This window comes from Grus americana, chromosome Z (assembly GCF_028858705.1).
Source record: "Grus americana isolate bGruAme1 chromosome Z, bGruAme1.mat, whole genome shotgun sequence".
NCBI lineage: Eukaryota > Metazoa > Chordata > Aves > Gruiformes > Gruidae > Grus > Grus americana.
The window spans coordinates 57330861-57353123 of record NC_072891.1 but is presented as its reverse complement, the minus strand read 5'-3'; the positions used below and the strand labels follow the sequence as shown (position 1 = coordinate 57353123).

Here is a 22263-nt window from a genome sequence, read left to right as displayed (position 1 = left end):
CATGATTATCGTCATTGTTTAGGAGGGGATACTTTAATTCACTCAGTAAATTCAGCCACCTTTACCATCAGTGCATGAGTTGTACTGCCAGGAGGGGTGGCCAAACCAATCTGCATGAGCCAAAGACTTTTCCTACATGCCTTCCACACCTAGCCTACTGCCAAGAGTAATTTAGGTCATAGTTACACTAGCAAGTAATTGCACTGGTTTACACTGGTATATGTAATTTATTTATTTTTTTTCTTTCTAATTCATTATTACAACCTTAAATTGAATTATAAATTGAGCCAAATGTAGTGGTTTGGGTTTTTTAAATAACTGTACTGCTGATGTAACATTTGCTTTTGAATAAGGAATCTTCTACTCAGGAAAGATTGAACTTTAGTTAGTCTCATAAATGTCAAGACTGGCAAAGAAATTTTGTCTAAATGTGAGCATTATATGTTTTATACTTACAGTCCAGATGTACCGTCATTGGTTTTACATTTTGTAAGGAGAGGCTGAAAAAAAAGGAGAACACAAGGAGAAATCTCCAATAACAGCACATACACAATGCATTTACCCTGGACAATGTCCCCACCAGTAGCAGCCGATGCCTACTGCCTTGTCCCTTAGGCCAAGGTTCCCCTTCAAGGATTTTGCTTAATCTTATCCTCATTTAAGCTTAAAAACACAATAAAAAGCCCAGCATGAACTCAGATTACAGGAAATGAATGTTCAGAGAAATTGCTGAAATAAATATATGGAAGCTGTGCTTCTTTCTCCAGAGGTCAGCAGCAGGAGTGATGGAGCATTGCACACACTGTTCCAGCTACTTTTGACAGAAAAAATTGTTCCTTGGGGCTATAGAGAGCTGTAGAGAAAGTGAGGCAGTCTAGCTGCACTTCTGTGCACCACAGGAGACACCAATTGATCCCGCTATTTGAAAGATGCCAGGAAAGTCTTAAATCACTGGTATTTTCCATCTCAGGTCCAGACCAAACTGTGGTAAGCCCAAAACACAGGGCTGGGAGAGTGCTTAACCAAATACTGTTGTAGAAAAGCAGAGGTGCTAGCACAGATCCAATTATATGTCTTAAAATATTTCTAGTTCCAAAGGATAAATCTAGAGTTGTTAAAAAAATCACATAGGGACTTTATTGCATATTTTGCAAGAACAGGGAAACAATGCTCAAGGAAAGAAGAAAGGGAGTCAGTTGGGAAATAACAGGGTCACAGAACAGTCTTGACATTTACACCAACTGAGTTGAGCAGCTCCTCAGAAGTCAACTGGGATATCTCACAGTATAGTTGCAGCAGCCTCACATCTGTTATGAGTGAGTATATAGTTTTTCAAAGTCTGTCCCAAACCCAAATATAGCCCCACATTCAGAATAATTTGTAAACATCACCCAATTTTGAAATCCAGCACTGTAAAGATTGAAAGTTGGGCTACTTACTTACCAAATTTATAGGCTTGTGCTTATATTTTCCAATTCTTACACAATATGCTAAAGATAGACATTAATTATGTAAAATAACACTGGACATCTTTGTCCATTTCAGTTTCAATTTCACATTATCTAATTAAAATGGGTATATCTAGCACACCCAAGTATATGTGTTGCAGATGTGAAATATTATCATTATAATGTGGAGGGGAAACACATAAACTAATTGACAACATCATGTGAAGTAGTTAAATGGATTAGACACACTGGAGGTTTGTTATTTTTACATCTCGTTTTCCAAGTTATCACCAATGTCAAAAGATCTGTATTATTTGTAACTTTTTAAAAGTGGGAAGAAACAAATTACTAGGTGTACAAAATAACTAAAAGTAGCTGCCTGAATACTATTGATAATGGAGTTAGCAAATGTTTAATACTAACAGGAAAATTGTAATAAGAACTTCGAGGACTGTAGTATGTCTGCAAATTACTTGTAAAGCTCAAATTTAATCACATTTTTAGTGGGGGAAAAAGCACTTCAATAACCACTATTTTACTTTAGTTTTTAAGACCTCAGACACAGAAATCAAATCAATGTTCATTCAAGTACTCACAAAATACGGCAGATATTCCCTTGCCTATAGTGTGCAGGTACCTGCTTTTGGAATATTATTAAAGGTTATTGATACAGTGTGAAAAAAGGCCCAGTTTTTCCATCATCCATCTAGGCATCCTTCTCTCCCAAATTGCCTTTGACCAATTTAGCTTTAGTTTTATGGTAACTCTTCTACACAGTCTTCTACAAATGGTATTATCAAATAAACTCAACTAATGCGATGCCCGCTTTATGGCAAAGCACAAACCCCAGGGCTAGCTGAATACTATCCTTCATGTTAAAGCTATGACTAGCACATCTGAGCCATCTGAAGTGGTTCATTATGGCTGATATGACAGAATACTTTTGATCTACCCCCATACACTTTCAAGACAGAATTATTGCAGTAGAAATTGTTTAGCTTGAAATTAATTGCATACTGCACTTCAGCACAGCTAACCAGATATGATAAACAAGGGTGATGTTTCAGAACAATGTTAAGAAAAACAAGCTCTGAACTGAATTGCTCATGGTATGTTAGACAAGAACAAGAACAATTTTGACAAATTATGAGCTTTTTTCTATATGCTTTTTATTGTCAAAATGGAAGATGCAAATGAATAGCCTGAAATGGATTGCACTGCATATAGAATAATCCCATTAATTTAAAATAAAATAGAAATAGCTGCTTTTTAATATTATACTCTATCTTCAGATTCCATCAAATTTAGCATTGCAATTGTCAAATGCAGCTCTCTGTTCCTGCAGTCTTAGCTCAGCTAAAAGCAAAATGGTTCACTTTTTCCAAGTTAGAGTATTGCATCCAATGTCTAAACCTCTCTGTGGTGTGTCAGATTGTATTCTTCCCTGTCCCTTCACCCCTCTGTAATGTCCACAGTGCATAGGGCACACCAGTTAGTATTTGTCTTTTTCTCACTCATACATGCATATGTCAGAAGAGGTTTTCATTTGTCTCCCAGGACATTTTTCTTCCTGATCCATGTTGCTTCTGATGTGTTCTGCTTTAACTTGCCGTTTGAACTACATTGATATCACACTCTGGTAGATCTATGTACAAGTTTGTAGTTCATTTATATAGAGCTGGTAAAAACAAGCAATCAAGTAATTGATTCTCTACAGTTATCAAGGTGCAAAAAAGATTGCTTCATTTGGTATTGAAAGTTGAAGAAGGGATTTTTTTGCCTTAACAATAATGCTTAACTCTCTTCAATTTATAAAAAACCTTAGTTTTAATTATCAAGTTCCCAATTGCTGTTGTAGGCCAGTGGTTTGTACTGCCCTTGATTCTATAATCAGGCACAGAAGAATATTTGTGGAGTCCAATTTTGTTTTATTGTACACAATTCAAAGGAACAGATGTGTGAACAAATAGAACAGACTATCAGTGCTCCCACCTCTACAATAACCCTGACAAAAACCACACTGACAGCCCTACCATACAAAAGCCCTTCAGCATTATAAACTTTTTGTCACTACAAAGACCGACCTTGACCAGGCTATTCTATCTGAAAGAAACATAGTACTGTCTTAGATTCTCTTTTAGGCTTTGTGTGTGCTGTGACTTTCAGGTCTGTAATTCCCTGTACGTCCAGCTCTGTTCTTGAATCTAGCAAGCAGGGATCAGCTGGCAGGAGGTGTGTTTTGTTTGCTAACTATCTTGTGGTAAGTCCCTTATGTGCTTCCACATCTGCATGTGCTCTCCTGGATGGGAGTTCAACCTCTAAAAATACAATCTACATTCAGTATGATGCAGCCTAAAGCTGAGGAGACTTGGCCTTAGCCACACAGAATTGATCTTATATGTGAACTTTCTTTACCCCTAATATGACCATATCAGTGAAAATCAGATATAGTCCTGGAATAAGCAAAGTCAAAATACAGATCTTATACATTTGTCTTGATTTTGGAATTTGAAATCAATGAAATTGTCCAGTGGTCTAGATGAATAATAGTAATTAACAAAATAAACAATAAAATTACATCAGCAGTCCACAGCTCATGAGCAGACCACCCTCTCTTAGCAGCTTCTGCTTCGCAGTGTGTTTGCTTAGCTTATTGATCTTCCTGTGTCATGATTCTATAGAGATGAAATTTTCTTTTCAGTGGAGGGCTTGCAGATTTCAAAATTCCTTTACCAAAAAAATAATGAATTTTCACAACTAAAGAGGGAGAAGATGGGTCCTAACTGAGACATCTCCCATCAACCCTATTCTCAGGAAGGATTTGAGAAATATGCACCTCTTTCTCTTCCTCTCCTATTCCAAATTTTTGAAAGAACAATAGTAGAAAATGACAGCTTTTCAAGAAAATATTTATATATCTTCTTGTTTTCTCTAGAAAAAATAAAGAATACTGGAGATTTGGAGAGAAAAAAAAATTACTTCTCTTAAAACTGAGTTATGTGGACCTAACCTCACTCAGCACAGATCTTTCTTTCTAGTAACTCTGCTATTCAAACTACAGATGGTAGCTGTACTTCTTCATGTACAACAGAAAGGTACTTTCCCTGGGTGCATATAATCTAAACAGTATAAGCAGAGTGGAAGTGCTGAAAGCCCAAATACTGTACGTAGAAAAATAAAACCAGAAAACTTGTCCAAACAATCTCTGGTATATCCAGCATTTGACATATGTGTTTGACAGGGTGGGGAAAACAGCTTTATGATTACTTGTAGGTGGATTTGCATTTCAGGAGCAATAAAGATTTGTCATTAATCCTTGCTCTCACAAGCTAGCTCCTGAAATGAAAGGGTACTTAGGCAACACTCATAAAACCATTACATGGTAGGCTCTCCTGTTCTGCTATGGAAAAGATCAGTTCTGCTATCAGTTCCTACCTAATACCTTGGTATTTGACAGTGTTAATGTTGTTTATGACAAAATGGTCTAAGCATATTACGAAGAGTATAGGAAGAACTAATGAGATATACCAGAGTAAGTAATATAGTTAGGTACTGAAGTTATTAGAAAGGATTTACCAAATAGCTCTGTGAAGAGTAAGTAAACTTCAGACCAGTCCTCTTCCCATTTTCAGCTACCAATGCTAAGACAAGAACTATCCTTGCATGCCCAAGTGGCCATTGAAATTGATTGCAGAAAAGGATTTTTTTCCTGTTGTTGGATTTCTTTCTAGGGTTTTTTGTTGTTTTGTTGGTTTTTGGTTTGGGGTGGGTTTTTTGGGTTGTTGGTGGGTTGTTTTTTTTTAACGGGTAGGGACTGCAAGGAAGATTTGAAAGGGGCTATAAATGAAAAGGAAATAGGTTTATTTTCCTACTGCCATTACTGAATCATCAAATAAGCCCTTATACTTCTCCACAAAGAGAAAATGAGGAAAATTAGATTACCTACAATTGCCTCTTTAGATTTTTAATTTGAAAACTCACAGGTGAAAATTTCAAAGAAAAAAGTCCACCTATTATTTAATTTTGCCTGTGTGAAACAATACCCCCAGAAAATAACCTCCACAGCAGCAGACTTCAGGCAGTCGAGCTTCCAGTGTGATCCTTACATTGCAAGAAAATGCATTTGGAATTACTGAACAGTGTTGCTGTGAAGAAAACAACATAAGCTAGTAGTGTGCCCTTGTGGTGAAGGCAGTCAAACTCATCCTGGGCTGTATTAGCAAGGGTAGAGCCAGCAGGTCCAGGACACTGATATTTCTCTATGCTGCACTAGTGAGACCACGTCTGATGAACTGTGGTCAGTTTGGGGCTCCCCGGGCATGACTATACTGGAGCAAGTCCAGCAGACTCCAAGCTGATCAGAGGGCTGGAGCACTTGATGTGTGAGGAGAGGCTGAAGAAGTAGAGTTTGTTCAGCCTGGAGGAGGGAAAGCTCAGGTGAGACCTTATTGCTGCCTACAGCTGACCCCACTGGAGAGTGCAGAGAAGATGGAGCTGCACAGGAATGAGAGGTGATGCAGGCTAGTTTCAGCATATGAAATTCCAACAAGATTTTTTTAACCTGAGGACAATCAAATACTTGACAAGTTGCCCAGAGAGGCTGTGGGATCTCCGTCTTTGGAAATATTCAAAACCCGGCTGGACACAGCCCTGAGCAACCTGATCTAACCAGACCTCCCCTTGCCCTTTTTAACCTTTGTGATTCTGTGATTCTATGTATTTATCAAGAACTTCTGCTAATGCTGCTACTAATGTGCGTATAAAAAAAACCCCAAAATCCTTTCTTGATCTCTGGTGTTGATGCATCCTTTGTATGTTAGCATAACTCCATGCTTCTAAGACACTCTTTTTGTTCTATGAAGAGAATGAGTGGGTCTTTTCCAGGGTTTCATTTTTGTTTTTACATCCTGACAGTCATCCAACAACTATCACAGAGAAGAGGCACAGGGATTTTTTACTCTGAAAGTTATATGGACTATGGCAAGTACTACAGTCCAGAGGGACTGGGGATGCTTGTGAAGTTTATCCCATCTAACTGTAAACTCTGTGTCTTGGTTATCAGTACCAAGTGTCAACAAAGAGCTTAGCAAGGTCTGCTGAAGGTATCCAGGATCTGTTCAGTGCTGAGCCAAACCATGCTTTTTAGTGCTGTGGCTGGGCTACTAGAAACATTCGAGCTTGTTACTCCAAAGTTTAGTTATGTTTTCCTACACAAACTGCAAGCACAGTAGACATACTATATATGTCTATGTAACACAGATATAAATACAAACTCCACAATGAAGGGTAGATGAGTGACTTCAAGTAGACATATGGAGATAGCAGCTATTGTACTTTTTTACATTACGATTTTATGCAGTTCACTAACATCTTAGAAAAACATGCTCTACACATTATGTCAAATCAGTGACTGCTTCAGGTAATACTGTCACATGTTTAGTTGTATGTGATTAACCATGTCTTTGTTATGTAAATGCATTGGATTATTTTTTGCATTTATGCAATCAGAAAATTTGAATCTTTTGATAAATATGAGTTTTAACAGACCAAGAAACATTTCAATACATGTAAGCTAATTTCAGCCCACTGAAGTCAAGGAAGTACTTACATACCTGAGATGATAAATAATTTTTAAATGTAATAAGTGGCAGTTGTGAATAATTATTTTCTAAACACATTGGAGATTTCCTAGTCTTGATATACCATTCTATATGGTATTTCTACATTATGCATTTGTTTTAGGGAAGAACTTTCTCCATCTGTGTCTTAATCTCCAGGATACATTTAACCAATTGTGATTTTGTTTATTATTTTTGTGTCTGCTGCTAAGTAACCAGTAACACATGGACCAACCAGTACTCCAATTCCACAAAACTATACATTGTAATCACCTCAAACTTTTCATTTTAATTATTGCATATATAAGCATTGTCCTAATTTAATAACATCCATTTTCTATACAGGCTAGAGAGAAGCTCCAGAAAAGTTGAAAACTTTGCATCATATGGTAACCTTACACTGTGTTACGATAATTGCTAGTGAGATATATAGGGCCAACATATTATAGTACTTCAGGGGAAGAAGCTGCATTTTTGTACACATCCCAGTCACATTGTTTTCTGAAGTTAACCATAATTAACAAAAGTAACCAGTCCATGTTTACAGTAAGAGCTACAATGACTAAGAATAATACTTTTGACCAGGTAGTGTGTAAGCTAGGTCATGGACATATGGAAGACAGACATCAAAATCACAATTCTTCAGCCACTTTAAAGCTGTTATTGATTGCTGCAATTCTTTCATTGTGTAATTTGTTACCTTGGCCATGGCAGCATGTCTTCTTGCTTGATTGCACCTGGAAATGACCCTTTCTGGGGGAAGTAAAGCTTGGGCAACAAGCAGACAGAGGCATCCGAGCTTGGAATCCCAAACAGAAGGAACAACTACAGGAAAACAACAACAACAACAACAAAAACCCCACCAAAACCTAAGGCAGAAAAATCTGAAATGATAAGGTAGGAAGAGAAAAAAAATTATCTTAAAGAGAAGCAGCAATGTGTAATGCAGTCTCCTGGCACCAAGAAATCCAGATGGTAAACAGAGGAGACATCTCATTTTACACAATAGCCATATATGCAGTAATGTTTTGTGGCCACTCCTTTCTGGTTATCAAACTTTTTGCACTCTGCTGTTCACCATAAAAGACAAAATACAGAAAGTATCAGCAAGATTTTTTCTTTAACAGCTGGTTATACTTTACACAAGTGACATATTTTGTATCTATCCAAATTGACTAGAAGGCACTGGTAAAAATGTTCCAATAACCTCAAATCAAAATTCTATAGGAAACAGGACAATATTCAAGTCTCTGCCAAAAACTATCCAAAGTAAACAAATCAAAAAGCAAAACAAACAAACATCTCAACCAGTTGTAAAACCTAACAAGAAATAGAGTGGTAGAATAGAAATGGTGCTATCAATGCTAAATATAATGCCTGCTTTATAAGACTGGCCCCTTAATTAGCAAACGCTATGAATAAAGGTACATCAGAAAGCCTGTGAAAACATGTTGTCACCATAGTATGTTATGGCATTTATAGGAGTGATAAAGCTTAACAACCAATGATGTTTCTCCTAAAAACTAGTTGATAAAAAAAAATTTGACTGCACATATGTTAAACATCAGTGCAGCACTACCAGTTCTGTGATGCAGCTATATGTGTTTAGAAATTTGGAGCATGATTCTTAGTTGCACTGATGTTAATCTAAAATAATGCAGCTGAAGTCAATTGCATCAAGCCAAAGCCGGGGAGGGGGGGAATCAGCTCTTAAGAATGTGACCCTCCAACTACAAAAACTTCATGAATACACTACTTTTTCTGTTGTAAGGATACTGTGACTAATGCCACAATACTAAAGACCTTTAGGTCTGCTTTGATTTACACTGTTGTCTGAAGTGATCACCAGCATCAGCGATGGAATTACAAAGATGAGGGGCTGGCATTATGTGTGAGTCTTTCTCCTGTCTCAGACTGGGGGTTACTAAACATACTTTACTCTAAGGTGTAATCCCTAGATGTTCTGACTTGGGCCTGTATTATTTTTTTCTCGTATGGAATAAACAGTCAAATCTGAATTTTTTTGCCATGGCTTCATTGTATGTAAAGCAGTTTTCTGCTTAGATGTAATTCTCAGTATCACTTTTCTGTGTTTAAATTTCTAATACCAATTCTAAGAGGCAAAGTAAGTTTTTAAACCAATGCAGATAAAAGTAAAGAATCTCACTGAAAATCAAATCCATGAGATGGAAGTACAGTCTAGTTCTGACCCTGGTTATTAAGTTGCTGGGACGCAGCACTGCACCAAATCCCCCACTTGGAGATTTTGCGCTGGTCTAAATAGCAGGTTGGGTGCAGCTGCCACATCACTGGTTCTCCCATGGTAAAAAACAGAGCTCATACAAAGCAGAAGGAAGTGTGATAGGACTTACTATGTTTTACAGTTATATCAGAAGTGAAGGGTGCATTATCTACTACCCTGTTGACTAGCTGTATTGGTTCTGGCTGAGATGGAGTTAATTTTCCCCACAGCAGCCCTCATAGTGCTGTGCTATCTAATGATAGCGAGCAAAGTGTTGATAATACACCAGTGTTTTGGCTACTGCTGAGCAGTGCTGGCACACATCAAACCTGTCTCTCCAACATTTCTCCCCCTCCTCCTCACCAGTAGGCTGGGGGTGGGCAAGATCTTGGGAGGGGACACAGCCAGGACAGCTGACCCAAACTGACCAAAGAGATATTCCATGCCATATCATGTCTGCTGAGCAATAAGACGCTGAGAGATAGGGGGAGGAATGGGGTGGGGGCATTCGGGGGTTTTTTATGTTCGTCTTCGGGAGTAACCACTATGCATACTGAAGCCCTGCTTCCCAGGAAGTTGCTGGACATTGCCTGCGGATGGGAAGTAGAGAATAATCTTTTGCTTTTTGCTTTGCTTCTGTGCACGGCCTTTTGCTTTTGCTACATTAAACTGCCTTTATCTTGACCCATGAGTTTGGGGTTGTTTTTTCCGTCTTATTTTTCTCCGTTCCCTGTCTTGCTGAGGAGGGGAGCAATAGAGTGGCTTGGTGGACACCTGGTGTCTAGCCAAGGTTAAATCACCGCACTAGCACACAGTGACTTCAATGCAGGACAGAAGCCTATGCTTCACAGATCCTGCCTTAGCACTGATAATAAGTCATCTTTGCCTCTGCCTTGAAAAAGACCTTTTGCTCCTCACTGCTCCTTCTAGACCATGAAGATAACAATGCAGACATCTAAGGGCATGATGGGGATTGATTAGTTACTGTGCCAAGAGGGAAAAAAGAAAAATTGCTACAGTTTCAGCTGCTTTTACAGTGACACTGACAAAAGAACAGGAGCCATAGCAGCTTCACATATAAATGCTGCAGAAATGACACCAAATCCATGTATAAAAAAAAGTCCAAAACTTTGCTGCAGAACTCCAGAAGCACTGAAAACAGAATGTGCATTGTGGGAAACCAACAGCTTTATTTTCATGCAAACTACATCAGTATGAATAAACACTTGCTGCATTTTACAAACTAAGCATATTTCAATAAACCAGGATGAAAAACACTAAGATTTTGTGTTGAAGAAAATTCAGGTCATGGCCACAGACTCAGTTATGCTGCAGATCAAAGGTTTGCAGCTTCTTTCCTGCAGTTCTTGGGGGTCTGTGGGCTGCTTCTCAAGTAGTCATTATCATGGGCAAGTTTGTTTATCTTTGTACCAAATTGAGTATAAATTCCTACCAAGTACTCTACAGATCAGAAAAGAGGTTGCAACTCCAAAGCTAGCCTTCTTGAAAGTGTCCCATGAGACCATATCTCATATGTCTAGCTCTAGCGTCCCTGTGTAGAGCTCCAAAACTGCAAAATCCCTGTGCACCAGTCCCATTAGGCTCACAGGGCCATGTAGCCGCACATCAGGTACATCCAGGCCGCTCTCTGGGGGGCATGTGTGATAACAACCGACTAAGCTACACTTCACAGACCGCTTTGTCAAAATCAAGTGTTATGCATTTGCTCAGAGTATATAGCAGGCAGAACAAAAAATAAAAATAAGACAAGTTTGTATTCATATTTCCTCTTGTTTACACAAAATTCTCTTCTTGTAAACTTTAATTTAAAGTCCATTCAACTCTAGAAACCATATCTCTGGTGAGTGAGAAGTTTGCCCTGCTGCTAACTGCATCAGTCAGTTGCTGGGTTCTTTTTCTCTCCCAGTTACCATAGCTGTACTGCTGGATGCCAACTTCACCTACCTTTGAAAGAGAGCTCAAATCCTGCTAGTTGCATGGCAGTGGCAGATGCATTTCACTGCAGGTCCAACACATGTATACATATCTGGCAGTAACCCCTACATGGCTCTTGCAGAGTGTGCAGAGCTGTGGATTTCTGTGGCTGTATCATTCCTGACACCTGAGCTACTTTGAAGGTAGTTCATGTCTGCACAAGTAGCACCCAAACCTCTGACTGCAGTGGAGAAGCAGCATCAGGTCTGTTCTCACACACATGCACCCCAGACATTGCTGAGAACAGACTCCCGTCTCCGCTCCATGCTGTTAGGCCACTTCTTTCATTTAAGGGTCATGACTGAGATATAAAAGTCTTGAAATCCTCATTGGAGTAAACCAGCTTTACTCCCTGGTGTCTACCAATAGTTTTAACTCTGTCCTTATTTGGCTTTATCTCTCCCCAGTAGCCCTTTGACTTAAACTCCTTGTAGTTTGAACAAACTCACATAAATGTGGTATTTATTAAAAATTTACACATAATCCTTCTTTCTCTACAGTATGTAAAGTATATTTCTTAAATTATATCAAGAAATATTCATACTAAATAAAAACTATTTAAAGATTGCACAGGATTTTCTGCAGAAACTGATATCATAAACAAAAGCCTTTACCAGAGTGATGCAGAGCTGCAGAGCTGCCTGAGCACAGCTGCATTAGCACACAGATGCTCCCTTTCCAGTCTCATTAATATTTTAGGTCACTCCACAGCAAGTACATATTCTTGTGAGGCATAGCCAGAGGCTACTTTGTGGACTGGAATTGTATTCTTTCCATTCGAAGTCTGGTCTGGTTTCTCCAGGCAAAGGAAAAGTGAGCTATCATGAAACCGAATTGCCAACATATCTTCAGAAAACTTCTGTTAGACTTTGAGAGTGAGAAGGAAAAAGTCTCTGCTGCAGTGGATAAACTGGTGTGAATTTCCTGTCTTTGCTATCGTCAATTTAGCAACATCCACAAATAGGCTGACTTAAAGTGACTGCCCAGCAGTATTAAATTCCCTTTAGTAGACTGACTTATCCCAGTGGTTTACAAAAATATATCCTTGGAATGCTTCCAAACATACCGGAGATGCTGGCTAGCTGTCTCCAAAATAGTTCTCAGTTAGCAACTTGCAAACTCCACACAAGCATCAAATTGCCTCACTTGAATGTTGTGCTACATTCTCTTGACCAGAGTCATCACCTCCCGCTTTAGGGGCGATTATGAGGAAAAGTCTTTTTCTTTTTAAAAGAAAATAAAATTTATAGAATCTTCAGAAAGAGACCCTGACACAGGAGAGAAATCTCAGAGGAAGAAATGCTGTTACTGCTGCTTCATAAATATTGACAATACATTTGTCGTGTTAGGCAGCACTGGTGCAACAACAGTAACATTTCTTTTATGCCACACTGTCCTTATCTTTGGGAAATGACCTGAAAGTTTTAGTTTGCTTTGATCTAGGTGCCCTGGCACCTGGCTAAAGCCAGTACCTCATGGCTTCTGGAGAACATAGTTGTGTTCCTGTCCCCATCTGCCTACTCCATCTTGAAGGTTACCACCCCTGCAACAAGCTGTGCTCCTATCTCAGCAGTGACAGATCACGGAGCCCAGCTTCTTTCTGTGAACTCAGCAGGGAGCTGTGTTTGGGGCTCTGGTTGCCCTCCTGGGAACTGTGATAGCCAGGGCGCAGAGCCACCCCTCCTTCCACTGCCTCTGCTACAAATAGCTGCAACCTTTAACCAATGGACAGGACAAGCAGCAAAGGGAAATAAATAGCTCTAAGTGCCATGGCTAGAGTAAGAGCTTCAGCTCGGATCAGTCAGCACGGCCCCAGCTGTACCAGCTACGGGGCTGGCTTTGTTCATCCATTACAGGCTGCAAGCCAAAGCACAAAGGAAAACTTCCTAACTGCTTGTCATTATTATAGTATGAGTAAAATAGCTAAATCTAAAGCTTTGTCTGAAAACAGGCAGCATGTGCCTTCCCTTCCCCACTCCATGAAATGTTTAAGCCCAGTGACATTAGGACTTCTTTCAAGACTCTTCTGTGTTCAGGAGCGTGGCCTTTTCCCTCCTGGCAGTAAATCAAATGTTGTTATCACTATAGTATTTCAATGCTGCTAAACAATGCTTGCAAACATCCACTTGGACTCGAAGAAGTTCTACTAAATTTTATGCAGTCTTTTAAATCTCTCTTTCCCCGATCAATCATGTAGGTAGATTTTTGTTTGCATTGATTTCTAGGAATGAGTTTTCATTGTACAAATACATTCAAAGACATTTATAGGTAAAGACAGTGGTGGTTATTTATTGATTCTTAGCACCAATGTTTCAGTCATCCAATTAGGAAACAAAAACAATGCAATATGATCTACACACCGAATAGAGACTGAGTGAATGCTGGAAATGCAGGGTTTGAAATACATGCAAGACTGAAATTTGTTTGCATAAGCTGTTATTAGAATAATGCAAAAACCTATCTTAATAAAAATCAGTTTGGGCACAAAAAGAGAAGACAGGCCAAAATCATTACATATCTTATTCACAACAAAGATTACAGTCAGTGATTCGTTAGTACTAAGTAGCTTAATCACTGCTTAATGCAAAGAAAGAGCATCTTATTGAATACCTGGGAAAACATGGAGGATTTTTTTTTTCTCCTGAAGTTTTCCAGCTTTTCAATCTTATCTTATTGTAGGGGATACTTCCTCACTTGTCTTCAGAAGCATGGGAGACAGAGTGAGAAGAGTCTTGTGGAGCTTGGAAAGCTAATTTACTACATACAGATCGTAGAAACATATTCTTACCTGATTTGTAAGATACCTTCCTCCACAGACTCTTGTTAATGATAAAAAGGCTATGCAAGAGAAGACATGCTCTATTGTCACTTAACTGGTTATAAGAGATCACATATACTACTTATTGTTCCAGTGTATTCTAAAGAAAAGTTCTGCTAATGCAACCTTTATCTTTTTCCCAATAAGGAGATTCACTAATCTACCTGCAAAAATTTAACTTGACTTGATATTTAATTACAATCAAATTCATTGTGTGCATATTTGTATGTTGCAATTCCTATGATATTTGAAAAAAATGTAACAAAATAAATTGGCATTCCAGGATTTTTCTCTCTTTATCAGAGTGGTAAATATGCCTCCATAGTTCTCAATCTCTAAGCAAAAGCATAGTCAAACTCCAGTCCATCAAGTCCATCAGTCCAGGCTGAGGTTAGCATACTCTGGTAGGGGTTGAGGAGAATTTGGAAGCAGCGAACAATGAGGATTCCCAAGAAAATAAATAATAAAATCACAAAGGCAAACGTTGTTTTCTGTGCCAGGGTCATGCTATAATTTGGTGTCATGTTCCCAGATGGCACCAAAGTGGTAGTGAATATCTCTCCATCCATCATCCAGAGAAGCTGAAACAAATAATCCCACAGTCACCTTCTTTTCATCATCAGTTTGCTGAGGTCAGAGTAGAAGCCATTTAGATGCACTTTGCTATCTGTAGGGCAAGGGGGAAGCAATGTGAACTGTGAATAGCCCTTTTGTTTGTTTACTTCAATACAACTTTCTCCTAACGGAGAAAAATGAAGTGGAAAAGAACTTGACAGCAAGTCTACTTGCCCCTGTGTCATATATGAGACCTGTTAGAAATCCTGTACTATTCTGTTGGCAGTACAGAATCCAGCCACCAACATTAAATGTCACTAGAACCTGAGCTGGCAGTAACCTCTCCCTACCTACCAGATCATTTGGACTTGGGTAGAACATTTCTTTTCTGCAAGGGGAAAAACAAGGAGTTTAATCACACTGCTCCAGTGGGTAGCCCACAGAAATGGCAAATTGCATGCCTGTCTGCAGGATAGATGGACTTGCAGCTGATGTTACTTTAATTTGGGGGAGAGGGGGTTGAAAAACAAATGCACTTATGGTTTTATACACAATGACCAGTTTTGAGGAGGGATGAACCAGGATCCACTGCAGGCCAATAAAATGTACGTGTCCCACATGCTGGAAGGCAGCAACCATTCAGTGTCTGTAACTGCAGCATTTATGAAGGAAAGGTATAAATAATTTGTGTTTGAAATGAGAGAAAATTTAGGAAAGCAGCCTGAAGTAAGGCAAGTAGTAATTTATCTCAAGGGCAAATGTTTCTTCCTCTTACTTACAATCAGAATCAGGCTTAAAAACATGGTAAGAAAATGGTTTTTATGTCACCAGCTCTGCCACATCAAGATAATCACCAGGATTTGGGAGTGAACTTGGCTGTTTCCAAGACAGCAGAGCCTATACTGTGCTAGTGCCAGCCTGGCACATCTACTCCCTGGACTGTCTGTCTGGGTGTCTGCCTACCATTACTTCCTCCTCCCTTGCACGCTGGATTTTGCTTCCAGCAGGAGGGAAGCACTGCTGGATGCCTGGTCAGCTTAGGCATGGTCATTGGTACCACTGAAATTACCTGTATAGTATCCCCTGGAAAGGAAAAGCTTCAAAACTGCTTGAAGGACAACGCTGTCCCAGTAGAACATGTTGTGTTAATGGTAAGAGGAAGGAAAAGAAAGTAGAAGAACACAATGCACTATATAGCATGCACAAGTGAAGCTTTTACATGATTATAACCACTCTGTCACTGGGCTGGGGTCAATAATGATTTATAAGCATGCCTCAGTAACAACAGTAAATAAGTATAAGTGGATTAAGAAAGCACAGTCATACTAGAATATTGTCAGGATTATTCTGTATCTTAAACAAAATAGAGAAAGTATTAAAGCAACAAAAATATTGGAAATGCATGGCTAATATTACCTCATTTAATTTATGATGGAAAGGATAGAAAGATCAAAAATGTTAGCTTCCAGTCTTTTGAAAGAATGTCTCAGCTTCCAGCTGATAAAAAATGCAGAGGACTGTCTAATAGAGAACTAAAACTTTAGGAACAACCAATTTAATAAAGCTGACAGACTTTTATTAGAGGGGTGATACCTGGTGAAGGAAATAATGAATTCTGGCAATAAATAATCTTATTGTTAAAAAGAAGAAACATATAACTGAGACAGAGTGTATCACTGTGGCAGTGATGCTGCAGTGAAGGCCGAAGTTAGTGCTGCCCCCTTCTAAAAGACCTCTGGTATTCTGACTTCAAAAAGCTCTTCAGCAGACACATTATATCATGGGTTTTAATGTTATTTAAGCATATGCCCTCAGCTGTACATATATTACACACACTTAACAGTCTTTCCTAAAACTGCGATCATACAATACAGTAACTATGCTTGCTTTCACAGATCAGAGTGTTTTAGGAAAGGTTTTCCTAACATTTTTCTAGGCATTATCTGAACAGTTAGCAACCATGGGAAAATATGAAGAAGATGGAAAAATCTGTGACTTTCAGGAAAGATCAGCCTTTGATATGCTGCTTTTATATGTCAACCTTAGAATAGACAAAGGATTCTGTAGACAGTATTTTTCCAGTTTTAAAAAACTTGATTTTAAAAAGATACGTGTAATTGGTGTCTCAGTGATAAAAAATGCTGTTCATTATTTTCCTTTTGGGATCAGAGTAGGCACCTAAGTGGGATTATACAGAGAAGAGTTAGCTATTCATTTTCATACCAGTAAGCACTATTGACTGATTTTAGGAACAGATGAGATGTCTGATTATTTTACAATTATCAGCTTTACAGACTCAGATTCCTAATTTTTATGCTATAGATTATATGCAATAAAATACTAAGACTACATTGCAAAGCTGAAAGCAATGTATTTCTGAGGCTTTGGGCTTCCAGCCAGCCTTCTGAGTGTGCTCATTACACTAACTGATTGCAAGCTTTTTGGGGCAGGTAGCTTGTCTCCACAAAAAGGCACAATACCTGGCATAACCACATCCTTTGCACTTCTTGGACCACTTCTTTTGCAGGCAAAAACTTAAATGAGATCATTAACCATTTCCTTTGTGACTAAATGATGTTTATGCCCACTGATACAAGCACATGGGTACTTGGAAGGAGAAGATAACTAGCTAAAGACATTAATTGGGTGTATCTATAGGCACAAGTAATTAGGCTTGGAAGGACCCTGGCCACAGCAATGTGGGCTTCCACACTCCTGGCCTCTGGTCATTCATCTGGAGCAACTGCTGTAAGGGAGTCCCCAGGCACCACAGCTTCCTCCCTTACCATCACTTTCTGTTGTGTCAGCAGAGCTCTGCTGGTGTTGGACACCAGAGTCTCTTTCCAACTGGAAACAATAGCTATCTAGGAGACTACAAAGATATGGCAACATATCCTTAAACTGTATTTTCCTGCATGAGAACCTCTACACTCATTGCAAGTGTTCCTCCAGCCTGCAGGAACTCCATCCCGCTTTGGTGGTGCTGATCAAAGGCTGACAGGGAGAACAGGAGCCTGGAAGAGGGTGCTGAGGAGCTGCAGAGAGAGGCAAAAAGGCCCTTCCCCATGGCATGAGTGAGAATTTTGCTCAACGATCCACCTCTAACGCAGATCCCAAGAGGCAAGACATGAAAACATGAGTGTGATGCACACTATAGGTATCCCCATTTCAGCACAAAGATATCCATGCAGCCAAAACAAATAAATAAAAATTACAGACCATACATAACAGGGGAAGTGGTAGAAACGAGATTATAGCAATAACAACACCACAACCTGAATGTGTTTCTTTTCAGCTAGTTCCAACCACTAAGAGCTGAGCCACGTTATAGCACGGGTGGAAAAGCCTCTAGGTTGTTTAAAAATTCATCAATATAACCAAGATTCTTCTAGGTGCAGACCTGCTCCTTTTTTCTCCCCCTCCCCCCCCCTCCCCCCCCATCTCAGGTAAAATCATAATTGAGAGAACAAACAGATTATCCTTCACTTAAATGACTAGATTTTTTTTATTTTATTTTAATGCAGAGGTGCCCCTTTCAATCACTTTTTGTAATAGGTTCCTTACAGATGTGTCTTATCCTTTGTTTAATGAGTACACAGTTGCGCATCATTCTTCCACATCAGGTTATTATAATTTCTCCTTGCCAGTGTGCACACAGCCATTAGGTAGTTCAATTATAGCTCTCCCTGACGTGGTGCTTACAGTCTAAGATACTAAATTTATAAAGAAAGAAAGAAACAGGGCATATCACTAGTGGCATTAAATTGACAGGTTAGTCCTTGGCACATGCTAAGCCTTAATAGCCTTCATATAGTGTCAGGTGCCCACCTGTAGCCCAATAGCTGAACTATGAGCATAAAGCCTGTTTAAATGTCACCAAAAGGTAATTTTTCTGGTCAAGCCACTAAAATTTTTGAAGTTAAAATGTGATTGGATTAATTAGTTGATAGAACTATTTACACATTTTTATGAAAGATACAAATTCTTAGGAGTCTGAAGAGTTAAACTTGTTCAAAGCACCTTTGATTAGTCTTTCTGTGCTTTCAGCATTTCATCTGTTTCAAAGTTGACTTTAATTGAAAATTGCTGTATGTTAAAAGGATTTCCTTAGGGCTCACAATTTAAAGCTTCTTACTTTGAGAACAATAGGACTAATGGAAAGAATGGCTTTAAGATCTGCGCTTCTAGGAACAACATAGTTACTATTAAATTTGGCTTTGTTCTGCTGTTTAAACTGCCCCCTCTTAATTACCATGTACAACATAAATTGCATTTTGTGTCAACACCCATATGTTTATGTTCTTACCATAAAAGACTTGTATGTTGGTGAGTAGTCACAGCCAAACAGACTGTAGGAAATGACTTCCCAGTTTGCTGAGTAGAATCTTACTTCTACCCATTTTTCCAGTTTCTGTATCCTACCTGTTCATAAACTCACATATCATCTCATCCATGTAGCTGCAATATGGCATGAATATTCTGAGACACAGAGAAGCTCTGGAGCTGACCTTCAGTTGCTGTAAATTGTTCCAACATAGCTGGAGGTACACACAGATTAGCATTGCTGACCCTTTGTCTTTCAAAATACTGAGGAATTGGTAACTCAAGAAACTATTGAAGAAATCCAGACTGAACTGTGACATACACAATCTATGTGTGCATGGATTTAAAGCAAATGTTTTAATTAAAAACATTAGCAATGAAACACCATATAGACTGGCAGTGTCTGTTTATTGCTATTTCTTGACAGATCATTCACTGCACAATGCTCTGTGTAAATCACATAAAATGAACAGAAAAGCCTCTGAAACAAGAAAGTTCAAAGAAGGAATCTTGCCAGCAGAAAATCATTTCAGTCACAGGGTCTTGCAGCCTTGCTAACTAGACACAAGGCCAAATTTCCTGCTACTGCAGCTAGCTATACAGTTTTGCTGACTTAATTACCATCTTGCCCACTTACACTTTTGGTCCTGTAAAAGTTGATTGATTAAAAATTACAATTAAACAATAAACACATCAATACATTAAACATCAAGACATTTAAACACATTAAATAGAATATTTTCCTCCCTCTTTTAAGTCACACTCAGGGAATTTCTTTTGTCCTTCTTGTTCTCTCAAGATGTACTGGCCTAATCGGTAAGGTCCTGTGATTTCACCGGGTACTTCACAACATATGCCTGATCTGCAGGTTTCCCATATTAGTGGAGCAATTGGTTTTCCATTATGAAATACCTCATGGAATGTAGAAAGCACACAGCTGTGCCAAGACCATGTGCATGATTTTCCTATACCACCCATACTAGTTTCACTGATTACTCACTTCCTTACCTACAAAAACACATGGCAAGTTTCTTCAGGCTCAAAAGTCTGTACAAAAAACTATTTGAGCAAAGATATTTCTGTGCACTCACAGCTCAGTTGCTGTGATTGACATTTTAAACCTACCTTAAATAAACAAAGCTTCATTACAAGAAGTACCAGGCTAACAAATTAAATTACATGTGCCCTTCTCTTGTACCCAAATGTGTCTTACGTTCCTTCATACTGTAGCCTGTACTATTGTTTGCTGGACAGTCTAAATGGATATATTAACAACGCCCTTTTCACCTATACTTCATCCTTTTCTTCTAACAAATGTGATAGCAAGCTGACATTGCCTTTCCCCTGCAGGCACATATCCTCATCATCTCTCAACATCTCTTTTAAGGACAGATCTATGTGTGCAAAAAGAGCCCCTTGGTGCACCATTCAGCTGTTGACATTGTTAAAGCAAGTTGATAGGGTTAATTTTAGCAATAAAACAATGCTAGAAAGGAACCCATTCTTTTTTCTGTAGACCCTCTCCAACATCATGCACCTCACTTTTACTTAATGCAGTGGAGTGTTTAAAATGCAAGCTCACCTTTAATGTGCTAATGTGCACACATAATATTTTGACTCCCTCTACATAAGCTGTGTGAGGATGATTTATAAACAAAAAAGGTCAAAGAATTACTGCATTTGCTAAAGTAATTGATAGCTTTATGAGATACCACTTGTGAAGATCTGAAGGTAGGAATCTGTGAAACATCAATATCAATATTCTATCCAGGAATCTGTGCAATGGTTTGAAATATGCACCCAACAGACTGTTTTCCTTCCTCTGTATACCCTCTTCTTTTGAAAAGAGGGTGTACAGATACACAGGCATCAGTATTGCAACCCTTCTCCACATTCAATACCTTAAAAGTATAGTAGTAATAAGATAATAAAAAATGCCAGAGCTTGTAAAGCCATTAACATGGCTAATATCCTTATAGGTTGGATCCTACATGAATCAGCAAGTTGAAAATTTGTTGTCTTAACAGTCATAAATCCTTACCAAAAAAATATTTGGAGCTCAAAATGACAAGAAATGGATTTTATACTACCCTTTCTGGCATCAGTAAAAGATGAACTGTAATATACTTTCTAGAAAGCAAACAGGGAATACACAACAATATAATCAGCGTACATTCATTTAATTATTGTTACTTTTAAGTCTAACGCCAGTAATCCTGATCTGCTAGGTAGGACATAATAGACAGTATTAGCCAGGCATATGCAATATAAAGGTTATAACTATTAAATAAATGAAGAAAATTAGACAATCAATTTCTGTGAAACAAATACCTTCATCAGGTCGAGAGGGAATTTGACCCATTTCCCACTGCAGCAGTTACAGGTAGTTAGAAGTATCTTTATTTTCCATTCTTCTGCACCTTTCTTGTATTTCTAGGCAAAAAGGATCAGGGACTGCCAAGGAACCGGTGAATAGCCAAGTTCAAAAGCTGCCTTTTGAAGGCTTAGAATTTTACACAAAAAAACCCCACAAACTCAAATGAGAATCCTATTTGTGTGTTAGAAATAATTAGCTGATAATACTATCATTTTTTTAAAGTGAGGCTGTAATTTCAGTTCTGCCTCAGCAAGTCTTCAATGGCTTCTGCTTGGCTGAGTACAGCAGTCTCCTCGCAGCCTGTCTGAAACCATCTTCAGCAGAACATTAACATTTGAAAGGTGTACAAAAAACCAAAAAAAACCAACCCACAACCAGAAAACACCAACCAGTGTATTCCTACACCTTTGCGAAATGAGACATGCTAGTGCTTCTCTCTTCTCTATTGACTGTTGTCAGTGATCTGTCTTTTTAATGCCGATTAACACTCCTTTTATCAGTCATCTGAACATTGATTACAATTTGTGATCTTCAGCCAAATACTTTAATCCTTTACACTTCTTAAAATGTAGTGGATTATATGAACGCCAGTGGGGTATGTTCTTGAGAAAATAAACTGACGTTGTAATGCGAGAGAATATAGTCTATAATATTTACTGCTTAACTTCTGACCTTATATCTAGGGCTTTTTGCCCTGGGAGTTGTACTTGTTTCCACATACTAAAACTTCCCTTCATATAATTGCTTTTTATTTTGAGGGAAAATAACCAAAGCAGGAAGGTTCCTGTTTTCCTTTCCCATGAGAAAAATGAAGTCAGTTTTAGAATGCCACTCAGATAGGCCAGTTAAAAAATGTAAAGTTTTTTGGTTTGGTTTGTTTTCTGAGA

At 38.6% G+C, this 22263-nt stretch overlaps 1 protein-coding gene across 2 annotated transcripts in view; it reads right to left on the bottom strand.

Moving 5' to 3' along the window:
- The window catches only part of CTXN3 (cortexin 3), a 131562-nt gene extending 110101 nt beyond the window's left edge, over window positions 1-21461 (bottom strand). Inside the window, exons 1-2 of one of the 2 annotated variants that reach the window (XM_054808775.1) lie at window positions 21331-21461; window positions 13692-14702 (exon numbers count right to left, since the gene is read on the bottom strand). In XM_054808775.1, coding sequence (XP_054664750.1) covers window positions 14457-14702; window positions 21331-21336 — 252 coding nt within the window. In that variant the 5' untranslated portion in view covers window positions 21337-21461 and the 3' untranslated portion in view covers window positions 13692-14456. Of the gene's footprint in view, window positions 1-13691; window positions 14703-21330 lie in introns of those variants that run through there. The other variant, XR_008574574.1, reaches the window with a different exon arrangement.
- Window positions 21462-22263: the final 802 nt, after the last annotated feature.